Raw genomic sequence first — 15,407 nt, 5'->3', positions numbered from 1 at the left:
TCTTGGAGACTTGCAGGAGGCAAGCAGCTGAGGCCTGGGAGTTAAAATATCCTGGGGCTCACAATGCTGAGGACTGGATGGTTTCCCATCCTCCTCCATCCATTTGACTCCCACTTGGAGTTAAAATTAGGGCTGGTCACTTTGAGACATCATGATGTCATGTGTTGGGTTATGAGTTCATATTTCACCCTTCCAAAAATGTGCTATTAACTGAGGGCACTGTTGGCAAAGATTAAACCAGAAGAGAGAAATAAGAAATATGTGAGTAAAACATTTGAGCTGAAAAGCAGGTTGGGGTGTTTGGCCCAAATAAGCATTCTTTGTACAAATGCACTGAGCGTAAGAAACAAATTGAATGATTTGCAGGAGCAAATTCAACTTGGAGTGTATGACATAGTAGCCATTACTGAGAAATGGCTGCAAGACAGGCAGGACTGGGAACTAAATATACTCAGTTATACAGGAAAGATTGGGAATATGGTAGAGGGGGAGGAGTAGCCTTAGTGATTAAGGATTAAATCATTTTAATGATCAGAGAGGATATAATGAGAGATAAGCAGGCAGTGGAGACTTTATGGGTAGAATTAAGAAGGATTTAAGATTGTAGTGAGAGTTATGTATATACGCCCTGGTAGCAGCTGTGAAGTGGTAGATTGCATAAATGCAGGAATTAGAAAAGCATGTAGCAAAAGCAGTGTGGTTTTAATGGGGGATTTTAACTTTCATATAGATTGGGACAACCAGACTAGTACAAAGGCAGCTAATTTCCTCTGTGTGTCCAGAATAGGTTTTTGCAACAATATGTTCTTGAACGAACAAGGGGACAGGCCATATTAGATTTAATAATGAGAAATGAGCTGGATTTAGTTGTACTATCCACAAGATGCATTGCAGAAACTCTCAAAGGCTCCTTAGACAGCACCTTCCAAATCCACGACCTGTACCACCGAGAAGGATAAGGGCAGCAGATGCATGGGAACACCACCACCTGCAAGTTCCCCTCCAAGCCACACACCATCCTGACTTGGAACTATATCGCTGTTCCTTCACTGTCAAAATCCTGGAACTCCCTTCTTAACAGCACTGTGGGTGTACCTACCCCACATGTACTGCAGCGGTTCAAGAAGGCAGCTCACCACCACCTTCTCAAGGGCAATTAGGGATGAACAATAAATGCTGGCCTAACCAGAGACATCGACATCCCATGAATGAAATATATATATACACATACAAATCAGTGAACAGCCTAAAGGTGTGTGAACATTTATCTCATAGCCATCAAGATAAGATTGAATTCAATGTGGTTTTAGAAAGGCAGAAACTCAAAACAGCTAGTAAGGTTCTAGATTTAGGTAAGGCCAACTTCAATGGGATGAGACAGAGACTGACCACAGTAAACTGGGCAAGTCTGTTCATGGATAAAATGACAGAAGATCAGCAGGAGGTGTTCAATAAAGTATGTAATGTGTTACAGAATCAGTATATACTCCGAAGGGGCAAGAGCTCTCTTTTCCAACAAAAGACGATCATGGATGACTAAAGAGGTAAGAGACACGATAAAACTAATAGAAAAATCATACAAAAAAGCAAGAAAAATAGCACAGACCTAGGCAAATGGGAAATGCACAAAGAACAGCAAAGTATGACGAGACAAATAGTAAGAGCTAGAATAAGGAAGTATGAAAAGAAAGGGATATCAAAATCAACACATTTTTACAGTTATTTTAGGAAGGAGAGGGTGGTCAGGAGCCCCTTGAAAACTGGTAACGGCAATATTGTCAATGAAAATATGGAAATGGAGAACATTTTGAATAATTACTTTGCATCAGTATTTACAGTAGAGGAAAGAGTTCAGCATGCTGAAAATCCCAAGTAAACTGATATTGAATCAAGGGCAGGGGCTTGCCGAAATTAACATAAGCAAAATAACAGTGATGGAAAAAATGTCACTCAGAGTGACAGATCCCCAGGCCCAAATAGTTTCCATCCCAGCGTTTTAAAGGAGTAGGTGAGAACATTGCAGAGCCCCCTAACTCTAATCTTCCAAAGTTCCCTTGATTCATGAACCATTCCTTCAGATTGGAAAATGACATGTCACTCCGCTATTTAAGAAAGGTGAGGGAAGAACAGCAGGGAATTATACATCAGTTAGCCTAACATATGTTATCAGGAAATTACTAGTCTATATAGTAGGATGACTGAACGCCTTCAAAATTTCCAGCTGATCAGTGAGAGCCAGCATGGATTTGTAAAGGGTAGGTCGTACCTGATGGACCTGATCATTTAAGTCACCTTTTCAAAAACAAATCAATGGACAGGGGAATGTCTGTAAATGTTATTTATGTGGGCTCTCAGAAGGCATTTGATTAAAGTCCCTCCTAAGCGACTGTTAGCTATAGTTGGAGGCAAATATTGACCTGGCTAGGAAATTGTCTGAGTGGCAGGAGCCAGAGTAGGGATATTTGGCAGGTACTCTACTTGGCAGGATATGACTAGTAGTATCCTGTAAGGATCTGTATTGGGGCCTCAACTATTCACTGTATTTATTAACGACTTAGATGATAGGTTTAAAAGCCCCATATCCAAAGTTGCCACTGACACAGATAGGTGTCATTGTAAACAGCGTAGATGTAAGCTTAAAATTACAGAGAGATATTGATAGATTAAGTGAATGGGCAAAATGGATTTCAGCATAGGCAAATGTGAGATTATCTGCTTTGTACCTAAAAGGACAGAATAGGGTACTTTCTAAGTGGTAAAAAGCTAGAAACAGTGGTGCTCCAAAGAGACCGGGGTTCCAGGTCCATAGATTATTAAAATGTCATGAACAGGTACAGAACATAGTCAAAACTGCTTATACCTAGAAGACTAAAATACAAGGGGATAGAAGTCCTGCTTCAGCTATACAAAACCCTGGTTAGAGCACAGCAAAAGTAATGTTGGCAGTTCTTGGCACTACACCTTAGGCAAGATATATTGGCCTTGGAGGGAGTGCAGCATAGATTTACCAGACTGATAACTGGACTTAAAGGGTTAAATTACGAGGAGAGATTTCACAAATTGGGATTGCATTCTCTGGAATTTAGAAGGTTAAAGGGTGATTTGATCAAAGTTTTCAAGATATTAAGGGTAACGGATAGCTTCGATGGAGAGCAACTTTTTCCCCTAGTTGGGGAGTCTAGCACTAGGGGGCATAGTCTAAGATGTAGAACCAGACCTTTCAGGAGTGAAATTAGGAAGCACTTCTTCAACAGAGTGGTAGATGTTTGGAACTCCCTTTTGCAAATGGGAATTGATGCTGGATCAGCTGTAAATTTTAAATCTGTGATTTGTTTTGTTATCCAAAGGTATTAAGTGATATGGGGAAACGGTGAGTATATGGATTAGGTCACAGAGCAACTACGATCTCATTGGTTGAACAGATTCGAGAGGCTGAATTGCCGACTCCTATTCCTATTGTATGGACCTCTTGCTTGACTAGTTTAATGGATTGGTGTGCAATTCTAAAAAAAGTTTTGTAGAATAAGTTTTATACAGTGGACAGAAAACAAGTTAAATATAATCCAGAACCTGACAGCGAAAACAATTTTGTAAATTAGGGGGAAAAAATTGTATGCAGGAATGTTTGAAGTACTTACAGTAGTGAAGACTATAAAAGGAATTATCAGAAGGTGAAGGTAGAACAGATAATCAATTCACGTGGCCAATTTTAGTCTGAATAATCAAATCACGTTGAATGTAGAGCATGCGGCTTATATAAATACTGCTGTGGATCTGAGGCTTTGCAAAACACAACCAAGCAAGCTGTTTAATAGTCCTATCTGGCAGACAACTAATATATATGTACAGCTAATCCTTTTACTTCTAAATTAAAGGGACGCGTTGATGCATTACTTAGAAATAAAGCCAAGTGAAACATGTGAAATACTCCAGAATATTGTCAGCTTTTGTCTTGTATCCCTTTTATGTTTCATAGTCTTTTTACTTTTCTTATTACTGATCTTGGAGATATGGACGCAAGCTGATAGTTCAGTAACTATAGATTGGGAACAGAGAATGGTGGTGGGGGTGGGGGTGGGGGTGGGGGTGGGGTTGGCTGGTGATATCTTGTTCCATTTGCATGAAGATGCTGTGAGCCAGAGAGTGAGAAAATGGGCTGTTGGGCTGGAGATAATGTGTGATGGGAATGGGCGGGGTGGTCACACAAGCTAGGGGTTGGTGAGAGAGAGTGAAGGGAGCACTGTGAGAGAGTGAGTGTTCTGGGTCCAAGAGAGTGGGTGTTCTGGGCCTGAGGATGGAATGGGTGGCCTGGGATCTGGGGGCACTGAGGAGGAGAAGGCCCAAGAGCATTTAGAAAGTGCTTAGCAAGCGTAAGGCAGCATCTGTGGAGAGAGAAACAAAGTTACTGTGCTGTCGAAGGAGCTTTGGTGAGTTGCAGCAGTGCATCTTCTAGACGACACACGCAGCAGCCGTGGTGTGCTGGTGGTGAAGGGAATTAATGTTTTAGGGTGGTAGAATTGGTGCCAATCAAGTGGGCTGCATTGTCCTCAATAGTTTCAAGGTTCTTGAGTGTATTGGAGCTGCACTAATCCAGATAGCTGGTGGAATTTAAATTAAATTAATAATTAATAAAATCTGGAAGTGAAAGCTAGTCTCAGTAATGGCGCCATTACTATCATCAATTGTCATAAAAACCCATCTGGTTTACTCATGTTCTATAGGGAAGTAAATCTGCTGTCCTTACCTGGTCTGGCCTACTTGTGATTCCGCACCCACAGCAATGTGGTTGAGTCTTAACTGCCCTCTGAAATGGCCTAGCAAGCCATTCAGTTGACAAGGTCAAATAGGGATGGGCAACAAATGCTGGCCTTGCCAGCAATACCCACATCCCATGAAAGAATTTTTAAAAAATCCTTGGATGTAGGTACACCCACAGTGCTGTTAGGAAGGGAGTTCCAGGATTTTGACCCGGTGACAGTGAAGGAATGGCGATATAGTTCCAAGCCAGGATGATGTGCAACTTGGAGGGAAACTTGTAGGTGGTGGTGCTCCCATGCATCTGCTCCCCTTGTCCTTCTAGGTGGCAGAGGTCGTGGGTTTGGAAGGTGCTGTTGAAGGAGCCTTGGTGAGTTGCTGCAGTGCATCTTGTAGATGGTACACACTGCTGCCACTGTGCGTCAGTGGTGAAGGGAGTGAATGTTGAAGGTGATGGATGGGCTGCCAATCAAGCAGGCTGCTTTGTCCTAGATGGTGTAGAACTTCTTGAGTGTTATTGGAGCTGTGCCCATCCAGGCCAGTGGAGAGTACTCCATTACACTCCTGACTTGTGCCTTGTAGATGGCGGACAGGCATTGGGGAGTCAGGAGGTGAGTTACTCGCTGCAGAATTTCCAGCCTGTTACCTGCTCTTGTAGCCACAGCATTCATGTGGCTGGTCCAGTTCAGTTTCTAGTCAATGGTAACTCCCAGGATGTTGATAGTGGGGGATTCAGCAATGGTAATGCCATTGAGAACATCAAGGGGAGATGGTTAGATTCTTTCTTGTTTGAGATGGTCATTGCCTGGCACTTGTATGTCATGGATGTTCCTTGCCTGTGCAATCATCAATGAATATCCCCATGTCTGACCTTATGATGGAGGGAAGATCATTGAAGCAGCTAAAGATGATTGGGCCTAGGAGACTACTCTGTTGGTTGTGGGATCACTTAGTCCTGTTTATCACATACTGCTTCTGCTGTTTGGCATGCAAGTAGTCCTGTGTTGTAGCTTCACCAGGCGGACACCTCATCTTGAGTTATGTCTGATGCTGCTCCTGGCATGCCTGCTGTACTCTTCGTGGAACCAGGGTTGTTCCCCTGGCTTGATGGTAATGGTAGAATTGGGGATATGCCAGGCCATGAGGTTACAAATTGTGGGTGAATACAATTCTGCTGCTGCTAATGGCCCATAGAGCTTCATGGATGCCCAGTTTTGAGTTGCTAGATCTGTTCAAAATCTATCCTGTTTAGCACGGTGCTAATACCACACAACACAATGGTGGGTATCCTTAATGTGAGGACAGGACTTCATCTCCACGAGGACTGTGTGGTGGTCACTTTTACCAATACCATCATGGACAGATACATCTGTGATAGATAGATTGGTGAGGACGAGGTCAAGTAGGTTTTCCCCTCTTGTTGGTTCCCTTACCACCTGCCGCAGACCCAGTCTAGCAGCTATGTGCTTTAGGACTCCGTCAGCTCAATCAGTAGTGGAGCTGCCAAGTCACTCTTGGTGATGGACATTGAAGTCCCCCACCCAGAGTACATTCTGTGCTCTTGCTACCCTCAGTGCTGCAGGTAGTGTGTGTTCCACTGTTGATTTCACCAGATTCCAGTCCAGACTAACACAAAAGCATGATTTTGTCCCTTGCTATGAACTACCTAAACTATTTCATACAAACATATGACTAAAGGTAGGTAGCATTTCTTCAACCAGGCATTTCAAAGTGCTATAAGGTGCGACTGCAGTTTTTACACATTGTGATTGCAGTTACTGAGGCGACACAGAGATATGTCTTTGAAACACTGAACTGGCATTAGGCTGCGAAAAGTGATGGGAGGGAAGCTCTGGATAAATCTATATATGCTGCACTTTTCACCCTCATACATACTACATGCTGGAACATTTTTGTGCTGGGGAAGAAGAGCTTAGCTCAGATTAATCTACTTTCAGCATGGTTCTAGCAACTCAAAGCTTCCCCCACCTCAGGGCCACCATTCAGGCTAGCTCACTGTCGGCTCCTGAAAAGCATCAACCAGGAATTTCCTAAGATTTTAAGTATTGTGTGTACTGTGCTGTGTGGTAAATCACCCTGCTTTCCTTGCTGATAAATTCTACATGTTGATAAACAGTTGGGACAGACTACTCATCAGTCTCAGTGAGACTGACCTTATACAAATGAAGCAAACATTTCGGGAGATGTACCAGAAAATCTTATGCACTGTGGTGGAAAGTGGTACCAGCAGGGACTGCATATCTTTAGTGTTTTTTTAAATAAATTTGGCAAACCACCTATGGGTGACTTAATTCTTTCAGGACTGTCATCAATTTTGTACATTATGTAGATGCTGTGACAGAAACTCCACATGCCAAATGAAAATATTAATTTCATTGTATGGAACTTTGCTCGAGAGTTTCCCTAAAATTTTTACAAATAACTTTTAAAAAACAGAACAGAGCAGCTAAGATGGCCACACACAATTTGCATCTGAGAAGCCAAAGGCCGGCCGGAGATCGAAGTGATTACCCAGTCTAGCCAGAACAATGGGGGTGCTCTCTGATTAAAGTACCTAGAATGGTTTCGTCAATAATAAAAGCAAAATACTGCAGATGCTGGAAATCTGAAATAAAAACAAGAAATGCTGGAAATACTCAGCAGGTCTGGCAGCATCTGTGGAGAGAGAAGCAGAGTTAACGTTTCAGGTCAGTGACCCTTCTTAGTCAATGTTGATCATCAAAAGCCATCGACACCCATTAACTTTGAAAGAGCCAAACACGCCCCCCCCCCACCCCCACCAAGTATGTTGGAACAGCCTTGAACTTAAAAGATCATTCCAGAAGATGCTGTTACATACAAAGAGGTGGTCACATCACATTACTGCTTGTGTAACCCTGGGAGTTTGTGAATTGTGTCTCAGAAGGAGACTGTAACTGTAAGTCAGCAAGAGAGCTGCAATCTCTCTCTCTCTCTCTCTCTCTCCCTTTCCCTCTCTCCAACAAAGATCCAGAGAAGCCTCAGCTGCAAACCTACAGCCAACAACCATGGGACATAGATAAAGCCTCTCTTCTGCCTTCCGGAACCGGAGAAGCAGCCTGAACCATGTGTGGTCCAGCGAGGACTCCATGACTACAACCTCAACTAAGGACTCTGGGAATAAACTTTAGTATTTAAATTCCATTTTTATTAAGGACTCTACTTCAATCTCCCAACTCTGTTTGTTTCCCTCTGTAATCTATTTGTGCTTATGTGTGTGTCCCTCTCAGGTGAATGTGAGCGTGGATGTGTTGTGTATTTTAGTACATTTTACTGGTTTGGAGTGATAAGGTTAATAAACTTACATCTTTCTTGCTTAAATTCAAGAAAACCTGTCTGGTTCATTTGCAGTTATATTCAAGGAGCAGGTGCTCACTGAGGTGGTAAGCTAAATCACTGTGTTAAAAGAATAAACCCTATTGCAGTCAAACTAGAGAAAGGGAAGTCTGAGACAATGCTATATGAAAAAGTTTTTTTTTAGATAGATATATAATTTTAAATCCAACCTTTTGAAATAAGTTCCCAGCTGTTTATACTCCCTGTCGGGTCTGTCTGTTAGAACGCTATATGGCTATTGGCCCAAACTATGCTTAGTAAATTCCCATTGCCTTCCTCATCTGGGTTTGCAGAAAGGAAGGTGGGACTTTTTTGTATTCATTTGTGGGTTGTGGGTATTGCTGACCAGCATTTATTGCCTATCCCTAATTGCCCTTGAACTGAGTGGCTTAAAAGGTCATTTCAGAGTCAACCACATTGCTGTGGATCTGGAGTCACATGTAGGCCAGCCTAGATAAGATCCACAAGGACGGTAGATTTCCCTAAAGGACATTAGTGAATCAGCTGGATTTTTATGACAGTTGACCATTAGACTAGCTTTTAATTCCAGATTTATTAATTGAATTCAAATTTCACCATCTGCCGTGGTGGTATTCAATCCCATAATCCCTGGGCTCTGGCTTACTCGTCCAGTGACATTGCTACTACGCCACCACCTTCCCCTGTTGCCCATTTGTGGGTGTAAGTGATCACTTTTTAACCTGTGATAAGATTGATGATACTGAACAAGATTATCACTATTTCTGATGAAATGAAAAATTATTCATGCCACTTTTGCAAAATTACTTCTCCATTTTTCAGTAAAATGAATTTGTCGAATGTTTGGTTATATATGACCTCGTGAAAACTCCATATTGTAATGAGCCTACAAATGTTGCATTGATGGCCTCTAGGATTTGATTTGTATTGCTCTAATAAAAAGCCAGCACAGACGCAACGGGACAGACAGTTTTTCTTTGTGCTGTCAGCTTTAATTTTTTATATATATCCTCAGTTATTTCCTGTTCATTTCTGTCATAATTGTGTGCCAATGTAATCTAGATTAAGGCACCACAATTTGATACAGGTTAACTGAAGTTTGTGAAATTATACTTGAATGCTTTTGCACCAATTGAACAGTGATCTGCCTGTTTGTTCTCAGTGTGTCACCTTATGAATAGCTCCAGCCGTAATGTTAATTTCCTTCCCACATCAATATTTCTCCACGACCTACCATCCTTGGTACCACTCATGGGAAAATAAGTGAGTTTTGTCTTTACCACCTGGGTGTCAAATGCAGAAATGAAACTATGGTGTGGAAGATTATGCACTAGTAACAGAGCCTGCAAGTTTCCTTCCGTTAGCTTTAATGGAAGGAATATCGGCTGGGTTTGGTTTCTGGCCTGTGATCCTTCCTCCACATCACATTTTCCTTTCTGTGCTCTGCTCAGGCTATGCATAATGCCTAGGCTCAAGATTTGGTTTACTTCTGTTTTCAATGTAAAAAAAGAGGAATCAAAAACGGTTTTTCTATCCACCAGATTCCTGCTGCAGTGCCTAGAAGATCTAGATGCCAGCCTTCTGGAGCTAAACTCACGGTTGTTTGTTATACGTGGGCAACCTGCTGATGTCTTTCCCAGGCTTTTCAAGGCAAGTTCTGGTTGGTCATGAGGGAAATTTGCACATAATTCACACCTCTAAATTTACTATAGCTGAACTTCTCTGTATCTTAATATTCCCTTTCCAAATATTTCTTTCAAGTTCCAGAGTTTGTATTATTCATACATGTATGCCTTCTCCTATCACTGCTTTACTTTATGGATCAGAAAATTTAATGATAGGTAAGAATTTGTGAACAGTGTTCTTTCAGTTAGCACCGAATAAGTCTTCACAACTTTACTGGTTTCTTTGCAGATTTGTTTTTGCCTGTTAAAGTTTCCAAAGTATTGATCTATGAATTTTTAGTTCCTATTTTAGAAGATTATGACTCTTCCAAGTCATTATTGCCAACTTCTGGTCTCAAATATCACTGGTATTTAAGTTGACTGGCCCTCAGTTTGGTCAATGCCACCTCCCAGTTCAATATTTGTCTATTTTACGCTGGATCATTTTTAGTGATCTAATAGTTTGTCTTGTCCAATGATAGCAAGACACAATTTTAACGGAACACTAGATTCTAGTTCAGTTCCCAGCCCATCTGATGTTGAGGGCTAGTGTGCCTGTTCCAATACAGCTTCCAGCTTGAGAATATCAACCAAGTCTGCATTGAAGATCAACATTGATTGCTATAATGCAGTGATCAACAGCCAGTACCGTACTAATTCTCACAGCACCAGCCAATATCCTAGCATTAGCTGAGGCTGAACCAGGGGTAGAATTCTGAATGTTTTCCTTCTTGCTGTCTGGAACCACAAAACAATCTAGGCCTCTCAATATCTTTCCAACAATACTGCTGGAACAAGTCTTTCCTTCTGTAGCTTAAAAAGAAACCCAAGTGTGATGTATGACAAAACTGGCCACCATGATATCAGTATTCCCTTAATTGTCATTGATGCGTAGACCTGCATTTTTCCAATCTTACCAAAGGTAGACTGAAATGCTTTAATGAGACAAGGCCAGATACAAATTTTTAATTTACTTTACAATTATTTTACAACAGTTACTGTCTGTAAAATAACCAATTCTCATTTTGATCTACCTAACTACAGAACAAGAACAATAATATCCCAAATAATTATTCTTAGCAGGTTCGCTTAACTTTTCCTGGATAGAATTTTAACATTGACTGACTCTGGGCTTAAGATGAGCCAGTTTTTTCTTGCTGGTCACCAAGCCAGGAACTGGACTAGGTCCTCTGGTCGACAAATCTTACAACTGGGCAGTGGTGAATCCATGATTTAAAACAATTGTCTCCTGGTGAGGTATTAAACTTCAAAAATAATGGCATAAGTTAGAGACAATAGTTTTAGCAAAGTGCTGCAAATATTTTTGAACTTATTCCAGGTTTGTTTAGATTTTACTGTTTCATATAATGTTTTAATAGGCTCATTATCCTTAATCTAACAGGAATGGAATATTAACCGTTTGACATTCGAGTATGATTCGGAGCCGTTTGGTAAGGAGCGAGATGCAGCCATCAAGAAGCTGGCTAGTGAAGCTGGAGTTGAGGTCATTGTCAAGATTTCACACACATTGTATGACCTAGATAAGTATGTACTTGGTCAAATCTTTCAACTATTAGAAAGGTAGAAAATACATAACCTTGTAAAGTTAAGACTATCCAAAATATTGAGTGTGTTGGAAATGGGATGCAAGCAAGGTTCCTGCAGGGATTTTAAAACCTTCTAATGAATGTCTGAACTCCAAAGCTTGAGTACCATGTCAAAAATATTCTACGGTCATATAATTAGTAGGGCTCAGTCTTATACACTGATTTATCATGTGATGATTTCCCCAGATATATGCCCTGTATTTACCAGTAGATTGATCCAGTCATCCAGTGGCGGAAATCACAGGGATCTTTGTCTGTTTAATATTTTTGACACTGCCAGTCTGGGGCTACCTCAACTCGGTAATTTTTTCCTCTTTTCCAACCTCGACTCTCAGTTCCTTTAGCATGACCCCAGTTCTTTCCACCTGTCTGCCAAGTCTTATCTCTTTGGTGCACAACATTTCTTTGTAAATGTGAAAAAAAAATCTGGAAATCATTGAGATGTTTGCCTTTTCTATGACAGAATCAGAAAATACTTTTATTACTGTATATTTCTGTTATGGCCTTAAATCTAACTCCCTTTGCAGTCTATCATGCAGGATTTCTGTTGATAACAGCTGCTATACCAGTTGGTTAAATACTGGCACTGCTCACGAAACAATATTGTTACAACCCGCTGAGAAAGATGTCTAGGGTTCCATTTCAGCTTTCACCTGGACTTACCGTAAAAGGGTTTAATTTTAAACACACCGTGTTTTTAGCTGTCCCTTCGTGAATCCTTGTTAACCGCTTTCCAATTATAAGGCAAAGAAACCAGCACCAACAGGTTTTCTTAAGTTTAAAGAAGAAAGATTGCAATTTATTAAACTTAAACTCTAATTCGGTTGACGCCAACGGATACACAACACACCCACATTAACATGCATACACGATACACAGATGCTAATAGAGGCAGAAAAGAGCAGAAGAAAAAATAAAGTGAAAAGTTTGAGGCAGTATCTGAAGAGTTTTGTTTACGGTTCTTCAAGCTCACTGTAGAGTCCTTGATCGTAAGCAGTTCTTGCTTTACATTGGGGCCTAGTATTCTTCTTAAACCTTGTTCGCTGTAGGCGACTTTTCTCTCTAGGGGTTCATGTGTCGTCAGTGGATTCAGAGGCTTGTGAGAAAGAGATGGGAGCAGACAGGAGAGATCTTCTCAGTCCTGGAGCAAACAGACACTCTTGAGTTCAAACTGTTTGTACAATTCAGAAAACCCCAGTTGCCAAGCAGGTTAGTCATGTAACTAACTGGTCTGACCACGTATCACCTTAGCAGTCTCTGGAATGCTCCTCTTATACACAATACCTGGTGATCAAGGTCCATTGTGGGTTGAATGTATCAGGGAATGGTCTTTTGTCCTTCCAATTACCATCTGTTAAGATGCAAATGTATTTTCCAGCCACGGCTGACCTGTTTAACAAGTCCTTTCTTCACTCCAGTAACAATTTAAAATCAATGTTCATGACAAAATTAATGTGCCTCATTCTTGGCAGGTGGGGGCCTAGCATGACAATATATTAACAAGGACCAAGGTCCCATCTTTTGTTGCTTTACTTGTCCAATTACTATCTCCTTTGCCGTGCACCATTATCCCTTTTGCCATTTAATCTCTCCCACCTTCCACCTTGTCACAGACCTTCCCTTTTTTTCTTATCCTCCCTTCCCTGCCTCTGTTTGTGCTTAAAACCTGTTGCATTTCTCACTTTTTCCAGTTATAACGAAACATCATAGACCTTAAATGCTAACTCTGTTTATCTCGCTACAGATGCTGCCTGACCTACTGAATATTTCCAGCATTTTCTGTTTCCATTACTCATAAAACATACTAGGAGGTCACTGCTCCTTAGCTGTTGCCACCTTATGGTAAAAGCGTGTACACCCCATGTCAGGCAAATAGAAACTGGATTTGGGATATTTCATAGTGTTTTGGTTTAGAGGTGCTTAAGCATGAATTTTTACACTCCAGACATCCAACTCAACTTTTCAAACTAGGTAGTGGCAAAAACATTAGTTAACATAGTCTGAAATGTTAAATTTTTGTTTGCCAAATTCACGTTGTTCCTCTCTTTCAGAATAATTGAGTTGAATGGAGGACAAGCACCACTAACGTATAAACGATTCCAGACTCTGATAAGTCAGTTGGACTCTCCAGAGCCACCAGTGGAAACCATTAGCGAGGGAAAACTTGGAAAATGTACAATATTGGTATCGGATGATCATAATGAGAAATATGGAGTCCCATCACTGGAGGAGCTTGGTATGCATGACAAACTAAGTTGCATTATTTAGTTGAGATAGGACATTTTTTCTGCTTTCTCTCATTTCCACCCAAAAAAAGCATAACAAAATGAGAGACTATAATTCTCTTTGATATCTACATGGTTTGGGTTTTTTTCTGGGATAGTGGGTGTCTTCAATGGAAAATATAATTGGGTGGGGTGTAAAATAGGCAGGCAATCTAATTTCCACTGGGAGAGTTAGGTTAAAATGATCCCCTGAATGTCGACAGACTACTTGACTAATAACCAACAGGTCTGGCAGCATCTGTGGAGAGAGAAGCAGAGTTAACGTTTCAGGTCAGTGACCCTTCTTCAGAACAGTTCTGAAGAAGCGTCACTGACCTGAAACGTTAACTCTGCTTCCCTCTCCACAGATGCTGCCAGACCTGCTGAATATTTCCAGCATTTCTTGTTTTTATTTCAGATTTCCAGCATCCGCAGTATTTTGCTTTTAATTGACTAATAACCAAGTTGGATCGTCTTACTCAGCATCCACACATCATCTCTAGCCGGAATCACTTATCAGCAATGACAAGCACTTTGCAATTGTCCCATCAGGAGATCCCTGATTCTGTTTTGAAAGTATGTTACTTGTTTGGTCTAAGGCTTTCTTTTATGAGTCATTGAACCCCAATATGATTGACCACTTTCCTTAACTGTTACAGATACATTTTTGACTTGCCTTTATCTTTGTGTGAGCTTTAACAGCACACAAGACAACAGTCCAGGCCCTGAGCTAATAGCATGAACAAAGGCTGAAAAAAATGTGAAAAGCAGATGATTGGCACATATGGAATAGGTTCAGCAAAATTCAGGTCATGTTCATTTCCACTGCATTCCCATTATAGCTGATTTTTGTATGTTTTGCGCAAAACCTGTCAGATTCAGTTTTCACAAACAATTGTGGAATCTGTACCCAAAAACCTAATAAACCCTGAAATCCAATGCAATAAAAATAATTTATCAGTCATATAGGAACAATGGCCTTGCCCATGGACAATTTTTTTATACAAGGGTGTTCTTCAGTTCCTTGAGATGTTAGCATTTTAGTTGGTTCGTTTTTTTTCTAGTTTTGTGGCCGGGCATGTATGCTTCTGGGTTTTGCAGTGAAACTCGAATGCAATATATTCAGCATTATATTGGTAGGATTATTAGAGAGGTTGTTACTGATTGATTTTTTATTTTCTATTCATTCATGGGATGTGGGTGTCGCCAGCATTTATTGCCCATCCCTAATTGCCCTAACTGAGTGGCTTGCTAGTCCATTTCAGAGGGCATGTAAGAGTCAACCACATTGCTGTGGGTCTGGAGTCACATGTGGACCAGACCAGGTAAGGACTGCAGATTTCCTTCCCGAAAAGACATTAGTGAACCAGATGGGTTTTTACAACAATCGACAATGGTTTCATGGCCATCATTAGACTAGCTTTTTAATTCCAGATTTATTAATTGAATTCAAATTACACCTTCTGCTGTGGTGTGATTTGAACCCATGTCCCCAGAGCAATACCCTGGGTCTCTGGGTTACTAGTCCAGTGACAATACCACTACACCACCGCCTCCCTTCATTTAATGTGATACAGAACCGATATATACCCCTAAGGGGCAAGAGCTCTACTTGCCAAAAAAAAAAGCCATGGATGACGAGCGTTAAGGCACAGAATAAAACTAAAAGAAAAAAAGCATACAAAAATGCAAAAAAAAATCCTGAAAATGGGAGAGCTACACGAACAACAAAAGTTGACAAACCAGATAGTAAGAGCTACAGA

General features: G+C 40.9%; 1 protein-coding gene across 3 annotated transcripts in view; it reads left to right on the top strand.

Annotated features, from left to right (window-relative positions):
- LOC137383776 (cryptochrome-1-like) overlaps positions 1-15,407 on the top strand; it is a 70,466-nt gene that overhangs the window by 7,999 nt on the left and 47,060 nt on the right. For 2 of the 3 annotated variants that reach the window (XM_068056958.1, XM_068056957.1), the window contains exons 2-4: positions 9,651-9,759; positions 11,176-11,318; positions 13,432-13,616. In XM_068056958.1, the coding sequence (XP_067913059.1) occupies positions 9,651-9,759; positions 11,176-11,318; positions 13,432-13,616 (437 nt within the window). Of the gene's footprint in view, positions 1-9,650; positions 9,760-11,175; positions 11,319-12,437; positions 12,590-13,431; positions 13,617-15,407 lie in introns of those variants that run through there. The other variant, XM_068056959.1, reaches the window with a different exon arrangement.

The sequence above is a fragment of the Heterodontus francisci genome, chromosome 25 (genome assembly GCF_036365525.1).
Source record: "Heterodontus francisci isolate sHetFra1 chromosome 25, sHetFra1.hap1, whole genome shotgun sequence".
Lineage (NCBI taxonomy): Eukaryota > Metazoa > Chordata > Chondrichthyes > Heterodontiformes > Heterodontidae > Heterodontus > Heterodontus francisci.
The sequence above is the reverse complement of the archived record's forward strand: the minus strand, read 5'-3'. Positions and strand labels throughout refer to the sequence as shown.